Source organism: Clinocottus analis, unplaced genomic scaffold, assembly GCF_023055335.1.
Source record: "Clinocottus analis isolate CAN_PGR_092001 unplaced genomic scaffold, fCliAna1.0.p SCAF_9, whole genome shotgun sequence".
NCBI lineage: Eukaryota > Metazoa > Chordata > Actinopteri > Perciformes > Cottidae > Clinocottus > Clinocottus analis.
The window spans coordinates 1,666,351-1,686,288 of NW_027176251.1; the positions used below are offsets into that span (position 1 = coordinate 1,666,351).

At 40.8% G+C, this 19,938-nt stretch overlaps 3 protein-coding genes across 3 annotated transcripts; 1 reads left to right on the forward strand and 2 right to left on the reverse strand.

Annotated features, from left to right (window-relative positions):
* The first annotated feature begins 2,526 nt into the window (after nucleotides 1-2,526).
* LOC137780790 (class I histocompatibility antigen, F10 alpha chain-like) lies at nucleotides 2,527-8,073 on the forward strand. Its single transcript, XM_068569012.1, has 9 exons — nucleotides 2,527-2,642; nucleotides 3,412-3,678; nucleotides 4,254-4,532; nucleotides 5,408-5,710; nucleotides 5,906-6,007; nucleotides 6,488-6,505; nucleotides 6,831-6,875; nucleotides 6,956-7,010; nucleotides 7,191-8,073. Coding segments are annotated over exons 1-9 (1,125 nt in total). The 5' UTR covers nucleotides 2,527-2,587; the 3' UTR covers nucleotides 7,192-8,073.
* Nucleotides 8,074-8,698: 625 nt separating this feature from the next.
* On the reverse strand, nucleotides 8,699-13,278 carry LOC137780780 (gastrula zinc finger protein XlCGF26.1-like). Its single transcript, XM_068569000.1, has 2 exons — nucleotides 12,887-13,278; nucleotides 8,699-11,524 (listed from the first exon to the last, which is right to left on the reverse strand). The coding sequence occupies exons 1-2, from the start codon at nucleotides 13,005-13,007 to the stop codon at nucleotides 9,990-9,992; spliced, it is 1,656 nt and encodes a 551-aa protein (XP_068425101.1). The 5' UTR covers nucleotides 13,008-13,278; the 3' UTR covers nucleotides 8,699-9,989.
* Nucleotides 13,279-13,551: 273 nt separating this feature from the next.
* On the reverse strand, nucleotides 13,552-19,536 carry LOC137780784 (gastrula zinc finger protein XlCGF57.1-like). The gene is made up of 2 exons (XM_068569007.1): nucleotides 19,168-19,536; nucleotides 13,552-16,614 (listed from the first exon to the last, which is right to left on the reverse strand). The coding sequence occupies exons 1-2, from the start codon at nucleotides 19,271-19,273 to the stop codon at nucleotides 15,203-15,205; spliced, it is 1,518 nt and encodes a 505-aa protein (XP_068425108.1). The 5' UTR covers nucleotides 19,274-19,536; the 3' UTR covers nucleotides 13,552-15,202.
* Nucleotides 19,537-19,938: the final 402 nt, after the last annotated feature.

Sequence of the window (19,938 nt, forward strand, 5' to 3'; positions counted from 1 at the left end):
ACAAACCAGTGACACAACACACAGCCTTCAACATCTTGCTGCTATATATATATATATATATATATATATATATATATATATCATCACAAAAAACACATGTAAATGGGTCCATGACGAAAAATGCTTCTGAAAAGCGCTTCATTTTTAAAGAAGAATAAGAAAATGATGTAATGGGTTTTATTTTTGCATCTTGAGCGTTGAGCTTTAAAACGTCTCAGTTGTTGTCAAACCTTTCAGTGATTTAAATAGTTTTAACAGTATTTTTTATTTTCAGAGGATAAAAACAGTCAAGTGACGCGACTACATATTTGTAAAAATATAAATATTTTCCCAAGTTTTTTTAGAAACAGAAATTTGATGTATGATCTAACTAATCTAATTAGCACAATACGACTGTTTCAGTTACTTGATTCAGACAGAATCAAGAGTATCAAACGCATACTTAAAAATCATTAACATATATATGTCATATATTAATACATATATAAATCTATATTTTTATATCCGTATTGTAATCATGTGAAATGAAGATACATTTTGGGGGGAAAGTTATTTAGTTAATGAGTGAACTCTTCCTGTGAAGTCTGGGACCTCATCAACAAACACACACACACACACACACACACACACACACACACACACACACACACACTATCTGCACAGTAATGACAGTCAAATCTTCATTGCAGGTCTGGATGAGTTATCAGACCTTATCTTGAGCTCCCTGTCTCCACCTAGTGGCCACCTGGCAGCGCTGCAGCTTCCTCTCTGACGCTCCTCTCCTCCATCGCTCGCAGGGAATCAAACATCTGTGCTTTTGTTTCGGGGTCAAACTGAACATGAAGTATTCGTGTATATGCGTCACGTTGTCAGTGATCGTCAGCTGATGGAGGAATTGAATATTTCAGAGATAAGAAGAACCAAGTAGGAACAGCAGCGTCCACTTCCTCTTTCAGAGGCTTATTGACCTTATGAATATTCATAACAGAGAGCACCTCACAGAGCATCATGGTGAACAATGTGCACACATACAGTTCAGAAGAAGACAGAGAGAGCAGAGAATATAAATGAGCACTTACGTCCTCAGGACAATTACTTACAGGTACACACCCTTTACACACTCTTCTCTTTAAACACACACGACACTTTAATAACATACTCGTTTTAACATACTCTTGATTTGATTGTTTTGTTTGTCATACTTTTTATTTACGTTATGTTTTCTACTATTGCATAAGTTTTATTGTCACGCACCAACCACCAAGCCAGAGTCGTTGTGTGTGTAACATACTTCTAGTAAACTTCTAACTTCCCACACTTCACACAAGGTTAAAGGAGTCTCTTACATGTTCTATCAAGTGACTTATTCATATAAAATGCATCAAAGCCGCACTAAAGTGTTAAATATGGTTTTCCTTCTGATTGGTTATAAATGCAATGCTTATGATTTATATATCTGCAGATTGATAAAAGGCACCAACATCTCAGGTTCATGTTTTCTATCTGGCATTTCATACTGTTGCTACTTATGAGCTGTATCGCTTGTTCTCAACAGACGTCTAGAGTCTGTTTCCAGTATTCATGTCTATATGTTCTAGTAGTACAGCTGATGGCCGACGTGTTCCTCCATCTGGAAGCAAGTCCACATTTTAGTTCATGTTATACACAAGTTCATATTTTAGTCTGTTGTCACTTGTGAATAAATGTGCTGTCACGTTTGACTCCATGAAATAGCAAAAGTGTGTTTATTAAACAAGAAGAGTTGTGTGATCTGTCACCCTGCTGACTCAGGTATTGATCACCAGTTATGAATATTGAGCACCAGTGAGCTGGAAGATCTTTCATCAACCGGAGTTCAAGCCTCAAAATCACAAACAATAATAATCATGAATAATACTGTGATGCTTCTACATATTATTGCAGTATTTATGCATTATACTGTAGTAATAATAATCAACAGCATGAATAATCATCTCAGTAAAGCAGTGAGAACAAAGGAAGAGTGTTTCATCAAATGAACTTCCACAACCTTCAGCAAAGTGCTCGATCAACAATAAGTGATGTGAAACAGAGTCTCAACTCAAAAGGAAAAGCAGCATCAGGAGTTCAAACATCAACAGAGGTGTTACATTTCTCTCCTTCCAGCAGTTTTCAGCGTCCACAGCTCTGAGTCGCTTCAGATGGCTATTTTCACCAGACCTGACAAGCTTTCCAGATTTGGTGACTTTTGGAGAATGACAAGTTCCCCAAAAAGCAGTTTAATGTACAAAAACAAGGATCAGAGGAATAATAATACCCCTAACAGTTGTAATAGTTTCTTCAGGCCCTCACTTAAAGCGCAGGCCCATCTGTCGCCACAACACCTTTACTTTCACTTTGTAACCTGTGTGGCTCACTTCTACCTGGTGACAAGTGACGTAGGCGCTCAGATTAAATCTCCATTGGCGCAGAGGTTGAAGGCTCCTCCTCCTATTCCTTCTCCTCCTTCTCCTCCTCCTCCTCTCTCCCTCAGTACAGTCCCGATCCTCGAGCTGTCAGCACCGCGTCTCTTCTCCTCCTGAAGCAGAAGCAGCAGCAGCTCTTCCCGATGGAGACGTGGACTCTGAGTCTCCTGCTGGTGAGCCTTCACGGCGCGGCGGCGGGTGAGTGACTCCTTTTGACCCACAAAGTACAATTTAGTGTCCGAGGAGCTTCTGCTGCTCTCGGCTGTTTCAGTTCCGGGACTTTCCTCGTGACGACGTGAAAAGTTATGAAAGAGTCTCACAAAAAGCTCTGAGAGTAAATCCCGCGCGTGCAGCTCATTGTTGCCGTTTCCTCGAGGGAAGTGAAGAAGGACACAAGTGCGTCGTTTCTCTCCCTCTGCGGCCTCTTTGATGTTGGGCCTCTACGTCATCACATCAGGAGCATAACGCAGTAATAAAGTAGCTGAGCTTCTCACGGCACTCATGAGTTATAAATATACATATTGGATGATGAGCAACAATAAAGAAAGTAAAGAAAAGTCAAACTAAGTTGCAGCTCGTTCATCAACAGTCTTCATACACAGTTTGTCCTCCAGAGGGCAGCAGTTCACTTTGGAGCTTAGTTTCTATCTTCGTCACATACAAACAACAACTAATGAATGTGTATCACGTGTTTCTGTCATGTGTTCATATCAAACACACCGTCAGCTGGCGCGTGTCAGTGTCGGCCTCAGAAGGGTTTGATGTTTTAACCGGAAGTAGATTCATTAAGTGTGTTTTTAAAGACATCGTCAGAGACATGAAAGTGTTCATTTGTTTCTGTGTGTGTCGAGTGCACAGCAGATGTTGTGCAGATGTCTTGAATGTTGTTCTTATTCTCACTTTGTTCAGAGATTTATTAAAGTGTGATATCAAAAGTGAAAGTGATGGCGTTGACTTTCTGTTCCAGTGACTCACTCTCTGAAGTATTTCTACACTTCCTCCTCTGGACTCACAAACTTCCCAGTGTTTGTGGCTGTTGGGATGGTTGATGACCTCCAGATGTTTCACTATGACAGCAACACCAAGAGAGCAGAACCCAAACAGGACTGGATGAGCAGAGTCACAGAGGAGGATCCTGAGTACTGGAAGAGGAACACTGAGAACTGTATGGGCGCAGAGCAGGACAACATAAACAACATTGAAGTAGCAAAGCAGCGCTTCAACCAAACTGGAGGTTTGTTTATGATTCACACATTTAGTTTATATTGTCACACACAAACCACACACACACACACACACACACACACACACACACACACACACACACACGAGGATGTTCTTCTTTTCTCTGTTTTATATTATTTCATATTAAATATTGTTCAGTGTTGATGAGACTAAAGAATCTTTCTCTATTTTTTGACATTTTAAAGTGTAAACATTTTGTTGATTTGTGGATGAAATCATTTCATAGTCAATAACGACAACAATCATCAGTTTTATCCATAAATATATGAGAGAACTACAGATTAGATCAGATTACCTCCATGTGACCGCAGTGCATTTATGCTGCAATATTCAATGAAAGGTCTCTCTCTCTCTCTCTCTCTCTCTCTCTCTCTCTCTCTCTCTCTCTCTCTCTCTCTCTCTCTCTCTCCATTCAATTAGCTTTATTGGCATGAACACAGATCACAAAATAATAACAACAATATTAATAAAATATCTCTCTCTCTTTCTCTCTCTCTCTCTCTCTCTCTCTCTCTCTCTCTCTCTCTCTCTCTCTCTCTCTCTCGCTCTCTCTCTCTCTCTCAGGCGTCCACATGGTCCAGAACATGTACGGCTGTGAATGGGATGATGAGACCAATGAGGTCAAAGGTTATGAACAGCATGCTTTTGATGGAGAAGACTTCTTATCCTTGGACCTGAAGACAGGAACATGGATCGCTCCAAAACCACAAGCTGTCATCACCAAACACAAGTTGGATAATAACAAAGCTCTGATAGCACAGAAAAATAACTACTACACTCAGCTCTGTCCTGAGTGGCTGAAGAAGTACTTGAAGTACGGCAGCAGCTCTCTGATGAGAACAGGTAGAGTCACATGACCTGATGTCTCTTCATGGACCCGATGCTCATGAAGCTTCTCTTGTTGCTGAGCAACAGTCACATGACATGTCCCCACATGCAGAGACCCACAAGTCTCTCATGTCTCCTTCCTCCCTCTCATCCTCCCTCTGCCTCCTTTCTCCCTCTCTTCATCCCTCACTTCCACCCTCTCTTCCTCCCTCTGCCTCCTTTTCTCCTTCACTTCCTCCCTCACTTCCTCCCTCTGCCTCCTTCCTCCCTCTCTTCCTCTCTCTGCCTCCTTTTCTCCTTCACCTCACTTCCTCCCTTTCTTCCTCCCTTTGCCTCCTTTTCTCCTTCACCTCACTTCCTCCCTCTCTTCCTCCCTCTGCCTCCTTTTCTCCTTCACCTCACTTCCTCCCTCTCTTCCCTCCTCTGCCTCCTTTTCTTCTTCACCTCTGTTCCTCCCTCTGCCTCCTTCTCTCCTTCATCTCACTTCCTCCCTCTTTCCTCCCTCTGCCTCCTTCTCTCCTTCATCTCACTTCCTCCCTTTCTTCCTCTCTCTGCCTCCTTCTCTCCTTCACCTCACTTCCTCCCTCACACTCATCACCACTCCATCGTCTCTCTCTCTTTGTATCTGATCTGTTTGTCTCTCTCTCTGTCTCTTCACTCTGTCTTCCTCTCTTTTCTGGTCCCTCTCTCCTCTTCATCTGTCTTTTCATCCCCTCTGTCTCACCCTTCTTTTCTTCTTTTCTCAGTTACACTTCAATAACATGAATTTGCATTGCATACATGAATATAGTGTAAGTGGGAATTATACAGTAGATGATCATAATAAATAACCTATAACTTCTCTCTCTCTCTCTCTCTCTCCCTCTCCCCCTCCCTCTCTCCCCCTCCAGAGCTTCCCTTTGTGTCTCTCCTCCAGAAGTCTCCCTCCTCTCCAGTCAGCTGTCACGCTACCGGCTTCTACCCGGACAGAGCCTCGCTGTTCTGGAGGAAAGATGGAGTGGAGCTCCACGAGGACGTGGACCTCGGAGAGATCCTCCGCAACCACGACGGGACCTTCCAGATGAGCGTCGACCTGAAACTCTCCTCCGTCCCGGCTGAAGACTGGAAGAAGTACGAGTGTGTGTTTCAGCTGTCTGGTGTGGAGAAGGAAAACGTCACCAGACTGGATAAAGCCGTGATCCGGACCAACGCAGGTGAGGCTGAGACCAGGAGGGAGGGAGGTGGCTATCAAACGTCTTCTGTGAAAAAGTACTTTAATGTTTTATATTTCATCCATTATGAGCTGCTCATCCTGTTCAGGGTCGCGGGGCGCTGGAGAAGATCCCAGCTGTCATTTGGTGAAGTCTGTCGCTCATCTTTTGTTGTGTCTTGTCCTTCACGCTCAACAGAGAAGCCCTTTGACATGACCATCATCTTCATCGTCATCGCTGCAGTGGCTGTTCTTGCCCTTGTCGTCATCGGTGGACTCGTGGCTTACAGAAAGATGAAAGGTGAGAAAGTCAAGGATTTTTCCAAGTTTGACGTTTCCTGTTCTTCTTTTGATTTGAGCCGTTTGACTTCCTGCTCATCAGGTTGCAAAGTGAAACAGCTTCAGGTCTCGTTCACAGTCTGAAGCAACCAGCGGTTTGGGCGTCCGGCTTTGGGGCCACAGAGCCTCTGCTGTTGTAGTCACCAGGTCCTCTGATCGTACCGGAGCTCTGCTGCTTTACTGAGTCTGTGTTTGTGAAGACGAGCTGCCTGAACTCATCACTCTGTTACTGATGAAGAGTTTCTTTAATGCAGCAGCCAACAGTCACCAGACTCAGTGCTCAATGACGTCAGAGAGAAGCTCCAGAACAATAAATAAAGACTGAAACAGACTGTAAAAGCTTGTTTTGTTACCAATGTAAAGGAGTCAGATTTAGTGGAGAAAAGATATTCTGAATATACAACTGTGACGTCTGAAATTATGTCTTTTCTTTTTCTTTCAGCTAAAAAGCCTCAGACATGTAAGTAGAAGTTGTTTCTTTTAATTTAAACTGTAACACTTTGACTAGACGCTCGTATGAAAGTGGTTTACGATGAGTTGTACTTCATCACTCCTGCTTTATTGTGAGTTTTGTTGCCGATTCTTTAGGTGCTATTCTTTCCAAAAAGGCGTCGTATTAGGATGTAGGTTGTTGTTCAGGCCTTGAAGCATGGAGTTGGAAAAACTATTGACTTTAGTTCCATGAGTAGTAAGATTATAGACTCGTAACATCTGTGGAGAGAAAGTTCATCCAGCAGCTGAACTGGAGCTGCCTTGTCTTGATTTATTTTGTTCTGTTTCTGTAGATATGGCGACTCCACAGAACCCTCCTCCTCCGATCAGCGAATCAGGTTCATATCCATCCATCTATTGACTTGACTATTCTTCTAACTGTGTATTTTCTTCTAACTGTGTATTTTCTTCTCTTCAGGGTCTGACTCTTCTTCAGCAGACGGTGCAAACAGCTCCGCACCACTGACGCCATGGTAACTACTTCCTGTTCCTGTCTGAAATATCACATGTACACATATCTATACACATGATTTGAAGTTGCACGCGTTCACTTCTCCGTCCTGAAGGTTCCACAGCTTTCCACTTCTGACACATGAGAGACGCATCATCACTTTTTGCTCTCTTCATTCATGAACGCTTTTTTATTTTTCCAGACTGATGCGAGTGACGGCGTGAAGAGGAAGATGACTCCTCTCCTTCACAAATTGGCGACATTAAACATCATTATCTGCAAAAGTTTATTAACAATCTGTCATTCAAATACAAAGAAAAGGGGCCATCTCACCACCAACATTAAGATTGAATATGACCTGTGTTCATGTGGGCAAAAGGCAGCCGTGCAACGAGGCTCTAAAGCTGCATTAACACACAATGTTATGCAAGAAGCAGGCCGGTGGTCCAGTTGTAGACGCTCACCGGTTGGAATACAAAGAAAACACATTTGGAAAAACTGCTTAACAAAAATGATCCGACATAACTGATGCTATTAAATTATTTAGATGATTTAGTTTCAATAAAAAAGTACAAAAAAAGTGAATTCCTCCTTCAGAAGAAGGAAAGCGTCACAGCTCTCTTCACATAAAGACGTGTGTGTTCATCTCAAACTAATCCACCAGTTACACGTTAATTCTTCTGCTGTTGGGCTTTTCTTGGTAACACAAATGTAAATTCACATGTAGACACACACACACACACACACACTCAGTTTGATTCCATACAGCTGAAGCAAATCACATTTTATGTCTTTGAGGTTTTTCCTGAAATAATCATGTTTTTAAATATAGTATTTACATTGTACCTGGTATTCATGAGTAGTTGTGTGATGTTTGAAGCTTCTCAGCTGATTAAAAGTCTTGAATTTCCTGCTGGTGTTTTGGGACTCGGGATGTTTTCCTTCTTGCTTGTGTATGAATTGAACGTCGATGCTCTGAATCTCTTCTTGTGTCGGGTTACGTGATGGAAGTCAAAAGAAGTTGCTCCGTTTCATTCTTTTTGTACTTTTGTCTTGCTTTTCAATAAACTACCAATGAATCCCCATCGGTGTCTTGTTGTGTCACAACTAAATGGTTTCTCCCGTGTGGACTCTCATATGTGACTTCAGACTTTCCTGTACTGTGAATCTTTTTCCACAAACATCACAACTAAATGGTCTCTCTCTTGTCTCTCTCAGTCAAACAAATAAAAAGAACAAATAAAATAATCAATTGCTGCTGTGGTTCAAAAGAACAACCGGCCGCTGCAGCTTAGCTACAAACACTGGAGCAAACATGGAAGTAAACATTGACCTGAAGTCATTTTGGTGAAAACATTGGCTGAACTTTTAAATTGTTAGAGAGCCACCATGAAAACAATTAGAACAGATTACTGTTTTATTTATTTATACAACTATTACAATAGAAGTAAATCTAAGAAAAAGTTTGGTCCACAAAAAGTAAACTTCACATCCTAAAACAACTGATAGAATCCCTAAATTATTTACATTAAAAGACCAAATGTCCACCCTGTTACATGACATTCACATCTCTATTCATGTGTTTTTAATACACAAGTATTGGAATAATGTTCTAAGAGTAAACATGTCCCTTACTTTAGCCTTAAAATATATTTTAAACAGAATTTACAAACAAGCATTCATTTGAAAAAAGTTCAGATAACAGGATGGACTAAATGTAACAGGGTGGAAATCATATCAGTGAACAATACATTCCATTAATGAAGGCAATTCATTCACATTTAACATACTAAATATAAATGTAACTTCCATTAAAAACAATTAAACCATTAAATATGAACGCAGATTGAGTTTCAAAAGAACAACCGGCTGCTGCAGCTTAGTTACAAACACTGGAGCAAATATGGAAGTAAACATTGACCTGAAGTCATTTTGGTGGAAACATTGAATGAACTTTTTAACTGTTTGAGAGCCACCATGCAAACAATTAGAACAGATCACTTGAACAGCTGTTAAGGGTGAATTATACTCCTGCAACTACAACTGCGGCTGGCCACGCAGTCGGATCGACGGACTCGTTTTTGTTTATAGTTCTCGTGTGTTTTTCATACGCCAGAACAGCAGGTGGCGCAACGGCCGTAGAGTCGACCTGCACACCGACGTTCACCAATATCTCCCTCCAGGAATTTACCGCCATCTGCGTGTCCTTATACTCCGTCAGACAGGTTATATAAATGCTCATATTAGTGGACCTCTTCAGCCAAGCGTTCTTCAACTGGATCCATTGTTCGTGTTTCTGCTGTGGCTTTTAAAAACAGAGGTATTATGCTATGAAACCGGAAATGAGAGACTCAGAAAAGGATGTGGTTAGCGGACCAATCACAGCCTTGCGGGTTGCGAACGGCTCGCATAGCTTTGACGGATAGTCAGAAATTTTGAGTGTCGCACGCATGCACACAAGATGGCCGATTTGACCACGCAAGGGGGGCCATGCGTGTCTTGCGTGCTTGCGTCTCTGCGTACAACCAGAGTATAAATCAGCCTTTACAATAGCAGTGAATCAAAGAGAATGTTTGATAAACAAAAGGTAAAATATTCACGTCCTAAAACAAAGGACAGAATCCCTAAATGTCAAAGAAATGCGATCAGTCGAGGATGATGTTGAAGAAGAAAGAAGGATGGAGATAATTAACCACCATTCTTTTCTCAATTCAGTCATTCTTCAGTTATGGAACAAAACTGCAGTTTCTAGTAAAACTAAATCAAGGAAGTACTGAGTTTAAACTGGAGAAAACGTTGCCGAAGAGAAAGAAGCTTAAATATTTCCCTCAGTTTCATCACCTATGATAAGCTCAGGCCTTCTACTAGGTCAACGTAATGGTGAGTTGTACTTTTATGCACTTTATATTTGTCTTTATGCCGGTCGTATCATTTTATTGCATCATATTTATCGGCCACACCGTGAAGGCCGGTCTGTGAAAATTTTGAGCAAACTCCACAACTAATTAGTTTCTCTAGTGTGGAGTTTTAAATGTCGACTCAGACTTTCCTTTTGTGAAAATGTTTTACCACAAACTGAACAACTAAATGGTTTCAGTCCTGTGTGGATCCTCATGTGAGAATTCAGGTTTCCCTTAAGTCCAAATGTTTTACCACAAACTGAACAACTAAATGGTTTCTCGCCACCTGTGTGGGTAGTCATGTGAGAATTCAGGGTTGCCCGTCGTACAAATGTTTTACCACAAACGGAACAACTAAATGCTTTTACTCCTGTGTGAATAGTCATGTGATCCTTTATATATCTCTTATGTGCAAATGCTCTACCACAAACTGAACAACTAAATGGTTTCACTGCTGTGTGGACAGTCATGTGATCGTTCAGGTGTCCCTTGTGTGCAAATGTTTTACCACAAACTGAACAACTAAATGGTTTCTCGCCACCTGTGTGGGCAGTCATGTGAGAATTCAGGATTGCTGGTCGTGCAAATGTTTTACCACAAACGGAACAAGGAAATGCTTTTACTCCTGTGTGGACAGTCATGTGATCCTTTATATAACTTTTATGTGCAAATGTTTTACCACAAACTGAGCAACTAAATGCTTTCACTCCTGTGTGGACAGTCATGTGAGAGTTCAGGTGTCCCTTATGTGCAAATGTTTTACTACAAACTGAACAACTAAATGGTTTCACTGATGTTTCGGCTCTAGTGTGTCTCTTCAGATGTACCTTGTGGTCAGAGCTTCTAGCACATTCAGGCGAGCTGCTTGATGTATTTCCAGTACTACAGTTCACAGGTACTTCATTGTTTTGCAGAGGGTTTAAATCTGACTGAGGTTCCTGAGTCTCAACCCAATCTCTACTGTCATCAGTATCAGGTTCAGACAAGTCTTCACTCTCATCAGTATCTGATCCTGGATGTCTTTCTAGATCTGGCTTCCTGTCTGGTTCTGATCCTCCACAAACTGCTCCATCATCTTCACTCTTCACAGGAGTGAATGAGAACTTGATACCAGCTTCCTCCAACTCTTGAAGCTGCTCTCCCTCCTGACTGGTCCATAGTTCCTCCTGTTCCTCTTTAGTGTGTGGGGGCTCCGGGTCCTCCTGTTCCTCTTTAATGTGTAAGGGCTCTGGGTCCTCCTGTTCCTCTTTAATATGTGGGGGCTCTGGGTCCTCCTGTTCCTCTTTAATATGTGGGGGCTCTGGGTCCTCCTGTTCCTCTTTAATATGTGGGGGCTCTGGGTCCTCCTGTTCCTCTTTAATATGTGGGGGCTCTGGGTCCTCCTGTTCCTCTTTAATATGTGGGGGCTCTGGGTCCTCCTGTTCCTCTTTAATACGTGGGGGCTCTGGGTCCTCCTGTTCCTCTTTAATACGTAGGGGCTCTGGGTCCTCCTGTTCCTCTTTAATACGTGGGGGCTCAGGGTCCTCCTGTTCCTCTTTAATACGTGGGGGCTCAGGGTCCTCCTGGTTCAGACTGGAGCTCCAGTTCTGCTGTTCAGGGAGAACCTCTTCTCTAACCACCAGCAGCTGCTGGAGGTCTGTGGAGAATAATAAAATACATTCATACGTCTGAGAAATCTTATACTATTTTTTTTAAGAGGTTTATCACTGAATAGCGGTGAATTAGGTGTAAATGAGAGAAGCATGACCCCTAAATAAAAACATGCTGCTGCGGTCGTAAACATCACATAGGAACTTACATTGACTGATTGCATTGACTGAACCACTCACTACCGGCAGTAACAGACCCTCAGTAGCAGATGCAGAGACTATATGGTCCACCAACTCTAACATGCTCCACTGACCGGCTACTTTTACTTTCCCTCGAGTACACCAACAAAGGTCATGTGTAGCTACTATCGTGAAAGAAGAAGTATACATATCATTGATTTGGTTTAAACCACACCACATGGTGCCTCATTGGACGAGCCCCACTAAGAACCCCAGGGAGTCCGTGTGACACGGACACGACGTCACCAAGACTATGAACATGGTGCATTCCTTCACCCTGCGACGTCTGTGAGACTCATGTTGCTCATAGGAGGTGAAACAACGTTGATGCCTTTAAAGAAAACACCTTGAGGTTGAACTACATTCTCTGGTCAAACAACAGACTGCTTCTGGATCCCGAAAGAGAAACGGATAACTCGCCCTGTGCTCCTCTGCTTTAACCTGCAGAATGAAGACCACTAAATTCCTGGATTCTTTAAGGCAACATTCGTTGTTTTCTTCACCGTCAGATGAGAATCAGGTAAGAGGCTTTTGTCTGGGCGGAGAGAGGTCACAGTGTGTTTGTAACCTGGTTTGTTTTGTTTAAGTTTATTTTGACTATTTTCCGTGTTATTGTGTATTTTACGGACCGTCAAGTCCCGTTCAGTTCTGTGTAACATAACCGTTGTGATTGTTGCTGCTGTAATAGTGTTGGTTGCGCCGTGATCAGCCGTTAAACTAAACAGTTAGCATAGGTTACAATTCCACGGCCCGCCACTGGGTGTCGTAGATTAAAAAGTCCAATATTCACCTCTACAATGTAGTATAAAAAGTACAGCATATACTTCTGAGATGTATTAGAGTAAAAAAAAAAACCTACGTCTGAGCAGTAGTAAAGTAAAAATTACAATATGAACCTGTTAGATGTAATACAGTAAACAGTACAATATGTACTTCTGATACGTAGTACTGTCAAAAGTACAGAATGTACCTCAGATATCATTGTTTTTTTTATTAAAAAAAAACAATGAGTATCTCTGAAAGGTACCTGTAACTCCTTCTCAGTACATGATGTGAATACTTAAGTAAAAGACTTGTAACTCTACCACAGTACATAATGTGAATACATCCTCCAGAACTGGTTCCATTAGTTTAAAGTGATAAACAAAACAAAAAAAAACAGAACCAACCTGCTCTTTGTATCCGGACTTTCGGGTTGAAAACAGCGTCCAGTAGTCTCCGTTGTCGCTCGTTCTTCTCTTTTAAAATAGAAAGTTCCTCCTCGTACTCTGCTATCGTTCTTTTAGACATTTTCACACAACGAAAAGAAACGTTTCGTCCGCACAAACTACGTCACAAACCTCGTGTCCTCTCAGTTAAACTAGGACTAGCATGCTAAGCTAACTTCAGTATCTTTATAGGCTACCGGGAGATGAGTCAGAGAATCAACATCCGGTAACAAAGGTGAACATCTAGAAGTCCATTCAGAAGGTTTATCCAGACATACAGAGACTCTGCTGGATCAGTACTGAAGGAGCTATCTGACACTTTATCAACACACCGACGAGACGCTCCTGATTCTACGGACGGGAGCCGCCATGTTGCTAATGGTGAAGCATCCGGGTCAGCAGCAGCAGCTAGCGGGGTCACCTTCAAAATAAAAGCTTTTAGAACCTTATATGTGGTTTTCATGGCAGACTTGGTGCATACAGCTCATTTCATCAAAATATTATTTCAGTATTGTCATCTTAAGTTACTGGTTCTTCACTTGGAAATTAAAGCTTATGAACTATTTCCCAACACAGATCCAACCATGGCCATGAATTCAATTCAGTTTATTTTGTATTGCCCAGAATCACAAATTACAAACTACCCTCAGAGGGCTTTACAATCTGTACACAGACATCCCTGTGCCAGGACCTCAGATCAGATCAGTGTGTTGGAGCTGTATTCTCTCTCCTGACCACTAGGGGTGACTCCTCTGGTTGTATAGAAGTCTATGCTTCATGTGTTAAAGCTGCATTCTCTCTCCTGACCACCGGGGGGGGAGGGGGGGACTCCTCTGGTTGTATAGAAGTCTATATAAATGACTATACAACTCTTGATGTATTACCTCAGTAAACGTTGTAAACATGAGTCTCAATCTCTAGTTTCAAGTCTTCTTCAATACAGCATGATGTTCATTTAGTAAATTATGGTCATTTAGAGTCAAACAGACCATAAAGCAGGGGACACTTTAGGGGCGGGGCTACAAGGTGATTGGCCGGCGGTGTCCGGTCTGGGAGTTGTCCATGTTTTCTTCTCACACCTTTAACCCTTTCATTGTTCCATAAAATTGTCTTATTTAGTGTTCGATTGTACTTAGCTCCACCCTCTACTGTCACTTCTCGTTGCTAAAAAAAGAAAATGGCGACGACCAAAAAATCAAAATGGCAATGGCCTTCAAACCTAAGTCCACAAATCAATGGGTGATGTCCCGGGTACGGAGTGGGGACCTGATTGAAGGAACCAAACCCGATCTGCTTGGGTCACCATGAAAACTATTAGAACAGATTACTGTTCTGTTTTTTTACAACTATTACAATAGTAGTAAATCAAAGACAAAGTTTGGTCAACAAAAGGTAAAATATTGACAAATCCCAGAATCTCTAAATTATTTACATTAAAAGACCAAATGTCCACCCTGTTACATGAGATTCACATCTCTATTCATGTGTTTTTAATACACAGGTATTGGAATATTTACATTTTTTAAGAGTAAACATGTCCCTTACTTTAGCCATAAAATATATTTTAAACAGTATTTACAAACAAGCATTCATTTGGAAAAAGTTATTCTGTAATTTGCCCACATTTATTTTGGAATAAGGGGAATTACAAATAAAATTTTACCCCATTTTTATGTTCTTTAATTTTGCCAATTCATAACCTCATAAGTAACGACAAATATATGCTCAATATTTGTTGATTTCTTTACATTATCATAAAATCAACAAACTGGACGTAACAGGGTGGAAATCATATCAATGAACACATTTGAGTAATAAAGGCAATTTATTCACATTTTACATACTAATAATAAATGTAACTTCCATTAACAACAATTAAACCATTAAACATGAACACAGATTGAGTTTTAAAAGAACAACAGGCTACTGCAGCTTACCTACAAACACTGGAGCAAATACGGAAGTAAACGTTGACCTGAAGTCATTTTGGTGGAAACATTGAATTAACTTTTTTTTTGTAATGGTGAATTGTACTTTTACGCACTTTATAATTGTTTTAAAGTCTGTATCAGCCTGACAGTTCTTAGGTGTTTAACTAGGTCTCATTTATTTCTGATGCTCTCATCAATGCACCTGTGATTTGATAAACAGAGACGAGAGAATCTTGTTGAGTAAATTCCACGACTAATTTTTTTCTCTAGTGTTCACTTTAAAATGTTTCATGTGAGATCTCTTGAGTGAAAATCTTTTACCACAAACTGAACAACTAAATGCTTTCTATCCTGTGTGGATAGTCATGTGACGAGTCAGGTGTCCCTTACGTGAAAATGTTTTACTACACACGGAACAACTAAAATCTTTCACTCCTGTGTGAATAGTCATGTGATCGTTCAGGGTTCCCCTATGTGAAAATGTTTTACCACAAAATGAACAACTAAACGCTTTTACTCCTGTGTGGATAGTCATGTGACGTTTCAGTGTAACGTTATGTGAAAATGTTTTACTACACACAAAACAACTGAATGCTTTCTCTCCTGTGTGGACAGTCATGTGACGAGTCAGGTGCCCCTTTCGTGAAAATGTTTGACCACAAACTGAACAACCAAATGGTTTCTCTCCTGTGTGGACAGACATGTGAGATTTCAGGTATCCCTTTTGTGAAAATGTTTTCTCACAAACTGAGCAACTAAATGGTTTCTCTCCTGTGTGGATAGTCATGTGAGATTTCAAGTATCCCTTTTGTGACAATGTTTTACCACAAACTGAGCAACAAAATGCTTTCACACCTGTGTGGACAGTCATGTGATTGTTCAGATTCCCCTTGTGTGAAAATGTATGACCACAAATTGAACAACTAAATGCTTTTTCTCCTGTGTGGACAATCATGTGAGAATTCAGGCTTAACTTTCGTGAAAATGTTTTACCACACACAGAACAACTAAATGGTTTCTCTCCTGTGTGGATAGTCATGTGATCATTCAGGTGTCCCTTATGTGCAAATGTTTTACTACACACAGAACAACTAAATGCTTTCACTCCTGTGTGGACAGTCATGTGAGCGTTCAGGTTTCCCTTTTGTGCAAATGTTTTTCTACACACAGAACAACTAAATGGTTGCTCTCCTGTGTGGACAGTCATGTGACATTTCAGGGTTTTCTTACTTGAAAATGTGTTACCACAAACTGAACAACTTAATGGTTTAAATAATGTTTTGGCTCTAGTGTGTCTCTTCATATGTACCTTGTGGTCAGAGCTTCCAGCACACACAGGCGAGCTGTTTGATGTATTTCCAGTACTATAGTTCACAGGTACTTCATTGTTTTGCAGAGGTTTTAAATCTGACTGAGGTTCTTGAGTCTTGACCCAATCTCTACTGTCATCAGTATCAGGTTCAGACAAGTCTTTAGGCTCATCAGTATCTGATCCTGAATGTATTTCTGGTTCTGACTTCCTGTCTGGTTCTGATCCTCCACAATCTGCTTCATCATCCTCACTCTTCACAGTAGTGACTGAGAACTTGATACCAGCTTCCTCCAGCCCTTGGAGCTGCTCTTCCTCCTGACTGGTCCAGAGTTCCTCCTGTTCCTCTTTAATGTGTGGGGGCTCTGGGTCCTCTTGTTCCATACTGGAGCTCCAGTCCTGCTGCTCAAGGGGAACCTCTTCTTTAACCACCAAAAGCTGCTGGACGTCTGTGGAGAATAATAACATACGTCTGAGAAATCTTATTAAACTATTATTTAAGAGGTTTATCACTAAGAAGTGGTGAGTTAGTTAGTTAGCAGATGCAGAGACTACATGATCCACCAACTGTAACTTGCTCTTCCTTTGAGATGTAGTAATGTAGTATAGTGAAAAGTACAATATGTACCTCTGAGGTGTTGTACAGTAAACCTCTGAGATGGGAATAGTCAGAGAGGAGGATACCAGAGGGCGTGGCTATTTTATGGAGTAAGACGTTTGACTCATTGTTAAATGTGCTCAGGCTTGGTGTTGACTGGTGTCTTGCAGTACAGTTTACTTACGATGATAAGGAATTCATTGTCCCTAATGTCTATACACCCTATGAGTGCAATCACAATGCGGATGAATATCTCAATAGGCTTGCCTTTATCAATTCCTTTCCTGAAGATAAAACTTCTTCTAGTATATATGTAATTGGGGATATGAAAAAAGATTTCTCAGACACTAGCTCATTATTTTTCAATCACATGGCTCAGTTCTGTAAAGATAATAACTTCATATTGTCAAGCGAAGTGCTCTTGCCTACAGACAGCTATACATACATTAGTGAGGCCTGGCACACAACGTCATGGCCGGACCATTGAATTAGTACAGCTGATGCACAAGCTTCATTGAGAAGTATGGAGACCTGGTTGGAACGAGTATGTATACGAGCACGCGCTGAAGCTTGTGAAGCTTTGAAATCATGGACTATCGCAGGGAGACTTTGCCATGCACTGTTGATGGGATTTCAGGAACAGACAATATTGCAGAGTTATGATGACAGCATTATATAACCTTATTCAACTGTATCAAGAGTGATTTGTATCAAGTGGACGTTGTTGAGAGTAATGTGTCAATGGTAATTAGGTCACATGAGGTGTACCAAGCCATAAAAAAGCTAGCTGATGGTAAAGCAAGTGGTTTAGACCATATTACTGGTGAACACCTTACACATGCTAGTCCGAGGATATCTCCTCTTCTTGCCATTTGTTTTACTGGCTTCATGGCTTGTTACCACACTCAATGCTGTCTGTTGTGTTAGTGTCCATCATTAAAGACAGAGCTGGTAAAGTAGATAACCTAGATAATTACAGGCCCATTGGTTTAGTCAGCATACTGTCAAAGGTCCTAGAAAGACTCCTTTTGGGCAGATTAAATTAGTTTATTCACTCTTAACAGATAACCAGTTCGGCTTCAAAGCCGAACATGGCACCAATTTGTGTATATATGCCTTAAAGGAAATTGTAAACAAATATAGAGGTCAAAACTCATCCGTCCTCATGCGTTTCATTGACGCCTCGAAAGCTTTTGATTGTGTTAATCATGGAAAGTTGTTTTTCAAATTAAGTCAAGGAGGTGTCCCAAAATATATTGTGAGAATTCTGGCTTACTGGTATGTCCACCAGACAATGCAAGTTAAATGGGGCTAGAGTGTCTCTGCCCCTTTGGGGTTAGCTATGGTGTCCCACAAGGGGGGATTTTGTCCCTGGTTCTTTTTAATCTATATATTGATGATTTGTCCAAGCAGTTGAAAGCCTGTAATACAGGCTGCATGATCGGTAATACTTAATTTATCACAGTATGTATGCAGATGATCTGAATTTGTAGTCCATGTAGTGCAGGTCTCCAGCAGCTCCTTGCTGTGTACTGTCGAAAGCGTAAAAACATGATATCAAATACAATGCCAGTAAGAGTGCTATTTTGATCTGTAGAAGACGGAGTGAAGATTTCTCTGTTTAGAGCATATTGTACACCACTCTACACTGCACACGTGTGGTCTAATTATAAAAAAGCAACCTTACAGAGACTTCAAGTAGCGTATAATGACGCCATGAGGATACTACTGAAGAAACTTAGATGGTGTAGTGCCAGTGAAATGTTTGTGGCTGCAGGAGTTAATACTGTCCAAGCTGTATATACATATTTATCTGATTGTGCAATACTATGATACACTAGCTTGAACATGTTTACTTACTGTGCAATACTTTTATACACACTTACTTCTTTTATATATTTGTATATTTAATATTCTTTTCACTGTTTAATTTTTAAATGTTGTTTTATTACTGTTCTACCGTTTATTTAAATTACTTGATCTTTTTATCTTTTTTTTTACTGTGAGCAAGCCTGGTTTAATCCTGTAATTTACCCACTAAGGGACTAATAAACGATTATCCTATTTTATCTTATCTGTCAAGTTAATGACTCTGAAAATGAGATCTTGGTTTTATTCAAAATAAAGTACAATACAGCTGGGTATAAAGTACAATACAGCTGGGTATAAAGTACAGCTGGGACCTCTACCAGTCCCAGCTGTCTATTCATAAAGCATTGGCAGGTCGATGTATTTTAATTGTGCTTTCATGTATTTTATTCTATTTGTATGTCTTTTGTATTATCTGGACCTTGAGTCTGTAATAAAAGTACCTGTAACTCTACCTCAATACATGATGTGAATACTTCAGTCCAGTACCTGTAACTCTACCTCAGTACATGATGTGAATACTTCAGTACAGTACCTTCCGGGTTGAAAACAGCGTCCAGTAGTCTCCGTTGTCGCTCGTTCTCCTCTTTTGAACTAGAAAATTCCTCCTCGTACTCTGCTTTCGTCCTTATTACAGACATTTTCACGACAGAAACGTTTCCTCCACACAAACTCCGTCACAAACCTCGTTTCCTCTCCGTTAAACTGGGACTAGCATGCTAAGCTAACTTCAGTATCCTTGTAGGCTACCGGGAGATGAGTCAAAGAAACAACATCCGGTAACAAAGGTGAACATCTAGAAGTCCATTCAGAACGTTTATCCAGACATACAGAGACTCTGCTGGATCAGTAGTGAAGAAGCTACCTGACACTTTCAAAACAGCAACGATACGCTCCTGATTCTACGGACGGGAGCCGCCATGTTGCTAATGGATGAGCATCCGGGTTAGCTGTAGCTTGAGGGGTAACCTTCAAAATGAAAGCTTTTAGCATCTTGTACGTGGCTTTCATGTAGACTTGGTGCATAGAGCGCATTTCATCAAAAAAAATATGTTTAATATGGTTTTTCAAATGAAAGCTTATAAACGTTTTCCCAGCATAAATCCAACCATGGCCATGAATTCCATTCAATTCAGTTTATTTTGTATAACCCAAAATCACAAATTACCCTCAGGGGGCTTTACAATCTGTACACTGACAGTACACAATGTGAATACTTCAGTATAGTACCTGTAACTCTACTTCAGCACATGATGTGAATACTACTGTACAGTATCTGTAACTGTACCTCAGTACATGATGTAAA